The sequence below is a fragment of the Phalaenopsis equestris genome, unplaced genomic scaffold (assembly GCF_001263595.1).
Source record: "Phalaenopsis equestris unplaced genomic scaffold, ASM126359v1 Scaffold000413, whole genome shotgun sequence".
NCBI classification, from domain to species: Eukaryota; Viridiplantae; Streptophyta; class Magnoliopsida; order Asparagales; family Orchidaceae; genus Phalaenopsis; species Phalaenopsis equestris.
Genome location: NW_018164854.1, coordinates 769,682 through 781,174, shown reverse-complemented (window position 1 = coordinate 781,174; position 11,493 = coordinate 769,682). Strand labels below are relative to the sequence as shown.

Sequence of the window (11,493 nt, the reverse complement as noted above, 5' to 3'; positions counted from 1 at the left end):
TTGTATGCTAGAAGTAGAGTGTCATCTTCTTCTTTTTTTTCTTCAATGTAGTTGACTCTTTCATTAACTTTGTACTTCGGTGCTCTACATTCTTTCGCATAATGTCCGAACTTGTTACAATTATAGCACTTAATTTGAGATTTATCATACCTCGAATTTGAGTGCCCTTGACCACGTCCTCTTGTAGATCTTTCTCCTTTCTCGTAGTTATTTTTGGTACTCCATCCTTGCTTGCTAGCATGACCTTGTCCTCGTCCTCTATTGTGGCTTCTAATGTTGTTGAAGCTTTCATCTTTCTGAGTTGATTGGAGATTCGTCTTGAGAAGTTGTTTGACAATCTCTTCATTCATCTTCTTCTTTTCTTCATGGGCTTGCAATGAACCCAGAAGTTGCTCTATCGTCATGACTTGTAAGTCCTTCGTCTCTTCGATAATGGTTGTGATACTATCAAATTTTGAATCTAACGATCGGAGGATCTTTTCCATGATAGCCACATCTTCTAACTTCTCACCATTTCTTTTTAGTTGATTGGAAATGGTAATGACTCTAGAAAAGTAATCGGTGACCAACTCGCCTTCTTTCATATGCAAAACATCAAAACCATCGAGCTTTTATACGAAACCTCGAGCTTCTTCCATGCTAGTTTGGCCGAGGTAGCAGTTGAGATCTTCTCAAAACCATCTTCATCTAAAGCTTGATAGATGAGGAAGAGAGCCTTCTTGTCTCTCTTTCGCAAGTCTCGTAAGCTATCCTTTTGTGTTGTGGATAGAGCGGACTCATCACTTGACTCATCGTAGCCTTTCTCCACAACCTCCCAAACGTCATGCGCTCCAAGGAGTGCCTTCATCTTGATACTCCAATTGTCGTAGATGCTTTCCTTAAGCATCGGGACTTGGAACGAAGCCATGCCACAGTTTGTCATTTCTCTGTAATGAAACACATTTACTTGGCTTGATACAAACTCAAAGACTCCACCCCCATTTATACTAGTGGCACTTCCTAAATTAACAGCTAGGATTGTGCCACCACAATTACAATCCAATGGTTACAAATAATTCCACACCTACCACACAATAATTCAACACCTACCACACCTACCACACCTACTACACAATAATTTCATACCTACCACATATTCTAGAATAAACTTATAGAAATTAAGCTTTATTTAAACAACTAAAATCAAGTTTATATTTCAACACTGTGGATGTCCTTGGTGAAACAATTTTCTACATATTAAATTCTTCATGTATGTATCATACTGAATATATAGTCACACCTGTTTCTAATACTCATTATATAAAATATTTTCATTCGTGCAAAATATTTGTAGGCTAAATTTCATGTTGGCTTCTTTTATGGTTTTTATTATTATTTTTTTTTTTTGTTTTCAAGTCGTATGAGCATTGTATAAAGGTAAGAAAAATGCATGATGCGGTTTATGTTGATCAACTCGGTCAAATGTACGTTGTCTGATTTAAAACTTTAACGCATACTTGATCACTTTCCGAAATTTCTTAATTGCATGTCAACCTATCCCGTGAACTCTAATGATCTAATTAAGAACTAATATAACAATCAATGAAAATACATGTGAGAGAGATATAGAGAGAGAGAGAGAGAGAGAGAGAGTGGTGGGATAATAATTATGTTTATGGTAGGGATAGGTCCTGCGTTCCCGCTGCTCATATAGCTGCATCAGTTGGGGGCTGTCAGTATAAATAGAAAACTGAGTAAAGAAAGGAACATTAACTAATTGTTGGCTACTTTGCTTTAATTCTAAAATTTCCCTTCTGCTCTTCATAGAGAAATAAAGAGAGGGGTACTCTGACATGCATTAAAGCTGTTAAAGTACCATAAAATTAAATTCTGGCCATATATGCCTTGAATTTCCAGCTTCCATAACAGGAGCTGAATGTTTTCTTTTGAGTAATGATGATAAACTTATGCGAGAATAACTTTCCTATTTTGCCTCCTCTCATCATTGTGGATATATATCTATATAAATGTGCTTAAGATATGTATATATTTTCATTTTCATTTGATATAATTAATGTATGTTTATAGATACTTCTACTTTATAATTGTTTTTTGTCAAATGAAATTTAATGAATTTTTCCTGCTAATGAGTTTGAAATATTCTACTGATGATAATTAGTCTACCAAATATTTGATAGATTGATTATCATTTGCATTGTATGTCTCTACTATTTAAATGATTTAATGATTTTTCATACCCAATTCATTCTTGCTGTACACAACCTGCATCATGTTTAATTTTTTTTTTTTGATTATCATTTGCATTGTATGTCTCTACTATTTACATGATTTAATGATTTCTCATACTAATTCATTCTTGCTGTACACAACCTGCATCATATTTAATTTTTTTTGTCTTGCTAGAACTAGTTTTATTTTTAAGGAATTTTTTTTTAATTTGAAAAACATAAAAATAATACATGGCTGGACTACCCAGACTGGTTACCATTGAACAAATGGATATGTTTTTTGTATCAAAACTATAGTGCATGTTATTTAATCAATACCTTAATTTAAGTATTTGGAAATCCTTGTTTATTACTTATAAGGTGTGTCACGTGCCAAACAGACTTTGCACTTTTCATAAAAAGGAAAATATTATCATTATTAGAAAAAAAAAAACCTTCCGGAAGCTTTGGAAGCATGCTAGCTAGACCCCTTAAACAATATATATTCTCAAAATAAGTGGGTTTTGATTGAAGAAATGCAATGACAGCTCTTTTGGATCCGAGCGAGATTGAAATAAGGAAATTGCAGGTTGAAATGTTCCGATAATGTGATCACGGGCGAGATTTCAAAATAATTACTACCATTTTAATTATCTAGAAAACAACATTTGTATGATTATATTAATATGTTCAACTAATTAGAAGAGGATATAAGATCAGCATTAGGCCCTACTTGTTCTCCCAGTAATCCGGCTATGGTCTCGTTATGGAATTGTAGCAATGTAGATCTCAGACAAGTACTATGTATTCATCATCATGAAGGTGAAATTGTACAACTACTAGTCTTTATCCCACGAAGAGGGAATGAACACTGGAATCCTTTTTTCTCTATTGTGTTTTATTGAGTGTCAGGATTTCTTCTAGTTCAAATAAATTAAGATCAATTTTTTTACAGCATACCCGAGCTTTTTTTAGGTCTCCATTTACCTTCTTTTTAGCATAATTCAATTCTAAAATATTTACTTTGCCATCAGATGATCGACGTTTAATGTCATAAAATCATTTAAGATGACTCTCTCTAATCTTTTCAGTCATCTGAGCTACTCCAACCCTTTTACTAATATATTTGTTTCACATTTTTGTTCAAGTATAAAGCCATCGATTCACCTTTAGCATTCTCATCTCGGCAACCCTTAACTTAATTTTATACTTTGCTTTTACTGGCTAATAATCTGCACCATAAAACATTGTAAATCTCACTAACATCTTATAAAATTTCCTTTAAATCTAAATCATACTTTTCTATCACACAAGAGGCCCAATGTGCTCCTCCAGTTCAACCATCGAACTTGAATTTTACTAATAGCATCTCTATCTATATCTTGGTCACTTTGAACAGTAGACCTGAGATATTTAAATTGTTTACTTCTTTTAATGATTTGATCACCCACAATTATAAAAACGTTACTAGATTTACTACTACCAAATTTATATTCAATATATTTAGTTTTAGATCTACTCAAATGAAACCCCTTAGACTCTAAAGTTGACCTCCATAGTTTAAGATTTTTTCTAAACTCTCTGTAGTTTTGTCAACAAAAAAGATATCATCAATGAAAATCATTCAAAAATGTAGATCCTTCTATAAATGTTTATCAAGAACATCCATAACTAAAACAATTCAATTAAAATAGGACAATACTTGGTCAATCCTCCTTGTGATCCAACATAAGTAACATCTATAGTATATTTATATTAGTGATTTAAATATAAGCAATATCAATATCTTTCTTCTCTATAACTCTTTGAAATACTTCTCTTGTAACATTATCTTAAGTTTTTTCCTAAATCAGTAAAAATCATATGTTGATCCTCCTTTCTCTATCTCTCTTTTCTCAAACTCTTTCAGTTGTTAGAATGCATAAGTTACTTATTTTCATATTTATCATAATATCTACTACTTCCATGTATTTACTGGTGAGAGAGTACATGTATACTAAGTGTCTATCTTAATTGTTGCTTGCTAGAAAATTGACGACAGTAGAATAAAAATTTAATGTCTTAGCATTGTATGAAATCCAACTTACACATAGATAATAAAAAGAAATAACATGGATATGATCATAAACTTTTTACTTGTAAATGTTGGTAGAGGGAAAAAATTATGGGGTCTAGCCAGTTAAAATTATAGAATATAAGTTTGTAATTATGAGGATAAACCATTATCAAACAACTCGAAAAAGGTTACAAGATTTCACTAAGCACATTGTTCGTATACAGAAATATTCACTATATAACGAACAATGTTATTGTCGTCTTTTTGATACGTGTTCGGGGTATATTGTTGCACGATATTAGAACACTATGTTACTTTGTATGTAAGAAGCTTCCTCAATCAATGAAGTACTTATCACAACAATGTGAGTTGTTAATTTGTAATGCGTGTGTTTATTTCACAATGTGCATCGTTACTGTGCAAGATACTTCATTACCATGCAACGTGTGTCGTTATTCCATATGATACATGATTAAGTTGCAATGTGCATTGTTACATTGCAAATTTTTTTGTTATTCCGCAAAGTCCACCGACAACGACAGGGAGGGGATGGCCGAATATGGTCGACGACTGTTGACAAGCAATGGCTGACGACTACAATGGTAGAGAGTTATCGTCTGGTATTCAGTCCAGAAAACACTAAATATGGGCTCATTCGTCTTCTTTCTCCTCATCCCCTAAGTGAAGAGAGAGGGTCAATTTATAGGACTTGTAGAATGGGCAGTTTTCTCCTTTATAAGTAAATAACCACTTGATCGAATAATTCATGTTGATTCCCTTTTATCACAGGAGGTTTTTTGATGATCTGATGACATTAATAATCTCATAATCAAGTGATCTTAGGCTCATTAATTTTCCCTCGTCGAGAAAATTGATTTAATTATAGGCACATCAAATTTGGAGTCTATTTCACCCTCAATTAACCATCAAAAGTGATCCAATGATTCAATTCGAACATTATTTGACTCGGATTGGGTCCAGTTTGGTATAATTGGATTGCTCTTATCAAGTTGGTCAGTTTGAATATAAGTTTGTTGAAATTGGAGCTTTGGATAATTTTTTACTCAGATCAGAACATTTTTTCGCTCCAAAAAATGCATCGAAATTCTTTTCAAATGATGAAATTTTATTACAGCACGTCACTAATGTTAGTTTCATAGATAATGCATCGAAATTCTTTTCAAATGATGAAATTTTACAGCACGTCACTAATGTTAGTTTCATAGATCAACTTTTTTGTCTGCATCTGTCTATAATATAAGAACTCTTGTTTATATTACACTAGAACTGAGGGTCAACACAACCTCTTGCATAGTTCTTATTGTATTTCGGTCATACATACCGTTGCTTCTAGGGGACCCCCTTGCATTGACTCAATGATTTAAATGAATCATGTCATAGCTTTTTCGACAAAAAAATTTACGATGACAGTCGACTACCTAGTGCAGTCCCTTTTTTTTTTTTTCATTCAGAACTTGAGACCCGGTGATCACAGTTTTACTTGAGGATGACATTATACTAAAAAAAAAAAGATCAATTATAGTATGTCTCATTACTTAACTCTTTAGCATATATTTCTTCTAAACAATAAATATTGACGTCAGCCCCATGCTTTTCTTCTCAATTTCATCTATATTATTTAAAAAAAGAAGGTTAAAGTACCATGGTAGACGAAGTTTTAAGGCCACCTTTGGCCCTCTCATTCCACTTCTATTTATTCTATGATCGAATTTTTATCCTAAGCATAAATATTTAAGTGTTTTATAAGTCAGTATGATTAACCCTCTAAGCTTTCACTTTATGTAAACAATAATGCTGGCTTAGTGGCTTGGACGCAAAAAACTTGAATTCAATTATATTATGAATTAAGTCAGCTCATGTCAAAGTTCATAACTATTAATTGTTCTTCAAATTTCATCGAGTTTACAAAAAAAAAATTATTAATACAAACTACATCTTAAAATTCATCCGTATATGTAAACATTTACATGTTAGATATGTAAATAATAAGGAATTGACTGGTATGTATGTAAATCCTCCTTTTAATTCCTTATAATTTTGTACATTCTGGGGCCATAATTTTATACTAGTTTGATATTTTATGATAATGTTTTATTAAAAATGTATATTTAGAAAAAGTAATTACTTTTCTTACATTTTTAATAAAACATTATTATAAAATGTCAAACTAGTATAAAATTATGGCCCCAGAATGTACAAAATTATAAGGAATTAAAAGGAGGATTTACATACATACCAGCCAATTCCTTGTATTTACATATATAACACCTAAACTTCAATTTTACATATATGTTATCTTACATATGCATGAAAATGTGTATTTCACTTTTTAAAATTTAAAAAATTGATATTTTCTATGCTATATGAAAGATTTAAGTGATATGAATATAAAAATGAACGCTTAGATGTTAGATGCTTAAATACAAAGGAATTGATGGTAGGTTTGTAAATGGTCCAAATTATAAATATAACCATCCCGACGCTTGAGCTAAAAGTAGAGGGGTTTTTTATTTATTTATTTATTTATTTATTTTCTGAAAAGGTCCATTTCATGAGTCGTTGTATTGTGCCTTCATATTTGCTTTACAAAAGTGTAAAATGATTCAACATTGGACTTTTGTGAAATAGTTGTTTCGTAATAATTTGCAATGATTTGGTGGGCTCATGAGCTCAAATTGGCTCGCTTGTTTAATAATATGATTAGGTGTTATTAAGATCTATTTAGAACGTTATTAATAGCTTTATGAGTTCTTAAACTATATGAATTATTAATTCTTATGTTGCCGAATTCCTTTAAATGTGGTGGGCAGAAGTTGTAGCAAAGGCTTGATCATTAGACATCACTATTGTCAGAGACTTATGTTGCATGAATTGACGTAGCAGCACGAGGCTGCGGGGCTCGCATTGTCGAGCCGAAGCCATGATAGCCCACCCAATCATTCATAGAACAACTGAACAATAGGCTTACATATATATGACAACTATAATATTTTTTTGTCTCACTTTCTTACACTCTAATCCTTTGGGACGTGATTCACGGACAGATCAAGATTTAACAATGACAAAGTATCGATAATCATAAGCTAATAGTTGTTACATTTGATAATTATTTGAATGAACGAGATTAGAATTTGTAAGATAAAAATGAACTATGTATGTCGAAAGCTTGAAGCAAAAAAAAAAAAAAGATCATATTATCAAGAAAATTACAACGACATAAAGGGCTGTTTGGTTGCCTTCGGGAATAGTTTAATGTAAATGAAATTCAGTCCATTTTATTATTTTGGTGGATCAAAGTAGTATGCAATGTAAATTTTTGATGAATTTAATACTCATCCCATTAGTTTAATTTGCATGTGTTTAAAATTAATTGGACCGATTTCTAAATATACAGAACAACTAACATCATTGTCACATGACAGTTGTCATTGCATTCATTGGTTCTCTGCAGTTCATTATCGTTCGCTAGCAGTCGTTTGACGCCCGTCATCGAATATTACATTAAGTTCATTTTCTTCAAATATAATAATCAAAGTTTTTTCATATATATAATAGATCTCAATCATACTACATTCTTTTTTACCTAGCGTTCTTTTTTCAACAAATTAAATGATACCTAAAAATATTTTGACTTGGGTATAGATGGGCTCTAACAATATAACCAAAGTAAAGAAGTCGGAGTGGGCTACACTTCTACTTCTCATTCTTTCCTCAGTTTTATTCATCCTTAGTTTGTGATGTATTGTGAGATGTCTTGTCTACTATTATATCAAGCTTTATCATTTTCTACTAATCAAGCATACCCCAAATCTCCTTGTCTTGGGTGATTGCACAATGTTGTCCTCTTATTTTGATTTTCTTTTGTTTACAATATAACCAAAGTAAATCCGTTTAATAAAAAACAACATTGTTCATTGATGCTAATAAGGTCATCACTCGAAATCGATGCAAACACAAATGTTGGCCAATGATTAATGCTATTATGACAATCACTTGTTATTGGCATTAATTTATGCTAACAATATTATCATTTATTATTGACAATAAGGTCAATGTTCAATCATACAAATAAGATTATCACGTTGACATTGATCAACATTGGTGCCCTCACCAAAGTTGAATTGTGTTAATTTGCACCATTGTTTAGGGTTATCACTTCTAACAAGTCAGTAGCCCACAATTCAAAAAAATTATTATACTTTTTTGCATAATCAACTAATGCTTCCTTTTTCTCTTGTATAAAGAGAAGTGTCAATTAGGGTACCAATAATATTTAATGATAACACAAAAATCTTAAGTTTCCTCCGACTTCTATTAGAACGTCATTTTTCATAATTCAAATCCATAACATTAAGTTATAGCTTTCCTTAATTGTAGAGGTGTGCATTGTTTATCGTCAATGACTTATAGTGATAAATTTATTTTGCTTTGGGATAAATTTATAATGTTAATTCAAATGCATAACATTGTTTATCGTTAATGACTTATAGTAAAAACCCCATGTCCCTTACGAACTCTCAATTTAGCTTCTATGTATACATGTGAGATCTTCATACAATCTAAAACTATATACACTAAATGATATCACAAATAGTTTAATGCACTATAAATTTAGTTATGAAAGAGTAAAGAAGAAGTTGAAGAAAACGTAAATAATGAAATAATTGAACTTCATAAAATAATTAAAAAATCAATATTACAAATATTCTTTCATAATAATAAAAATATTATAAACCTTAATCATTGTTCTCTAAAAAAACATTATATTGCTTTGAAGCAATTATTCTTCCGAACAATAAAAGCATAAAAGCACTCGATTTAGTGGAGAAACTCGAAATTTCATTTTATTATGCTTAATCGACATCATTCAAAATTTAAAGGTGACAAACAAAAATACAACCTGCATGCATTAGTGGTTAGATGTTTTATCATCAATCACATGAATTTGAGTTCATGGCCTAGCACATATAGATCTTCGCAGAAGCTTAAAAAAAGGGGTAAAAAACAGATGGAGAAATCAATCAAGAGTTGTGGAGAAGTATAAGAATATGTTGCATAAAATTAAAAACAAGATTGTGGGGATTGGCTAAATGTATATCAATAATTATATATCACTCAAAGTAATTTAGCTTGATAAAATCTTTGAAGTTAGTTGATGGCTCAATGATACAAATTACTTCGCTTATGATGACTACAAATAATGAAACAATGACTTGAATGCATCAAAATAATAGTAAAACACTTGACCATTGTAACACCCTTACATAAATTTTTATAAATGCAACCAAGTATTGAATCCAAATATGTCAGGGAGATACACCTAAGGAATAGAGCGCTAAACAATGAGAAAAATAAAGGGAATGGGGGTTCATTAGCACGATAATAAACAATAAATTTGTGTAACATTTATTTATGATAGGGACACCATATTTATAGGAACATGTCATTGTATAATTACATATTGTACCCCTAAAGTAAGTAGGTACGGCGAAGACATTTCAGTCCATACATAAAAATGGCCTGTGGCCCATGGATTTCTTCATGCGACCCTTAGGCCAAGAGGCCGTCTAGCAGGGTGGCCGTCAGAAAGGTCGGTCATCAAGACGGGTGGTCGTGGCCTAGTGCGACGATCAAATCGGGCAACAACTTGCAGAGGGTTCGCATCAACCATTCTTAAACTGGAGGATCTGCTTCTTTCCCAGTCTACTTGGTTTATAAAGCAATAGGCTCATCTGAGTGGTTCCGATCAAATGAATTTTTCAGGAGTGATTTTCTTTTTATCTGTTTGAGGCTCGTCATCATCCCGATATGTGTAGCTGGTCAACTGAGCATGTGGTCCCAAGTCTTCCTGAGTAGGCCCCACAAGGCCACATCACCTTCTTTTCATCGATGAGATGTATTTGTGAATAATACTGACACATTTTTTATGTGCACTAAGTAAGCTCTGGGTACGTATTATGTGGACTTTAACATGACGGGGACAAATATTTTAGACATGTAAACAAGTATTTACATAAATCCTTATTTTGCATTCCTGGTTGCCGGATGCATCAGTCGTGGCCCATATGATTGTGCTGAGCGGCCCAATTTCAGACTATCAACCGGCCCGGCGCAGCGGCATTATGGTAAAAGAGCAAACTAGGGTTTCCCGTCGCCAAATAAAACCCTACTTCTGATTTGTTCGGCGGATTGGCATCCAAAGCAAGCCGCTTTTGATCCTCCGCCGCTGCGTCGGGTTCGGTTTCTTTCTCCTCATTCTCTTATTCTTTCTCTAAGCTTAGTTAGATTGGTGAAGTTTCTCCTTCCGATCGCATGATAACTTGATTTGCTTCTTTTTGGACGTAGAATGGCGAAGTCGAAGAATCACACGGCTCACAACCAATCACACAAGGCTCACAAGAACGGCATAAAGAAGCCTAAGAGACACAGGCAAACCTCCACTAGAGGGGTATGGAGGAATCGCCCTTCCATCTTTTTTTTTCCCCATTTTTCTGTAGTTTCGGCTTATAATTTCGCATAAATGGATTATCTTTTTCAATTATAATTGACTTGGGAAAGCTTTTCCGTAATTCTTTACTGGTTATGTGAGATTTTAACCAGGATGATTTCAATTTCATTTCTACAGATGGATCCGAAGTTCTTAAGGAACCAGAGGTACGCTAGGAAGCACAACAAAAAGAGCGGTAGCTCAGGCTCTGAAGCAGAGGAGTAGTTGAATTAATGTGTAAACCGCACCTGGTCATTTGTATTTCTATTTCAGCAAACTATGTTTTTAAGGTCTTATTTGTGCTACTATAACATGTCTCTTGTTTTTGCTACTATGTCATTTTTAATCTCTTTGTGAAACGTGGAATGCTTTTGAATTCATGAATCAAAGCTAACTTATCTGAATTTGTTATTTTGGTTAGTACTTCCTCATTTGTCACCATTTTTTAGTTTTAATTCTAATTTATCTTTGATGAATCAAATGAAGTTGAAAAAAAAAGAAATCTGAATTGCATAATGTTTCATTTATACAAGCATGCTATAATGCCTTGTCTATATGCCTCATACATCTTTTGGAACACATTTTTATCCAAAATGGAGGGTTTTATGTGTTTTTTTTTCTGCTGTAGTAGTAGGTCTATGTTCATTTTTTAGTAGCTTTGATGTCTAGATTTTCTATGTGATGAGTAAGGCATGTCCTGTTGTTTGGGAAGATAACTGAAG

General features: G+C 32.6%; 1 protein-coding gene across 1 annotated transcript; it reads left to right on the top strand.

The window, feature by feature from the left end:
• The first annotated feature begins 10,418 nt into the window (after nucleotides 1-10,418).
• Nucleotides 10,419-11,175, top strand: LOC110027085 (60S ribosomal protein L29-1-like). The gene is made up of 3 exons (XM_020728362.1): nucleotides 10,419-10,519; nucleotides 10,630-10,732; nucleotides 10,910-11,175. Exons 2-3 carry the CDS (start codon nucleotides 10,631-10,633, stop codon nucleotides 10,994-10,996), a joined length of 189 nt encoding a protein of 62 aa, XP_020584021.1. The 5' UTR covers nucleotides 10,419-10,519; nucleotide 10,630; the 3' UTR covers nucleotides 10,997-11,175.
• The last annotated feature ends 318 nt before the right edge of the window (nucleotides 11,176-11,493 follow it).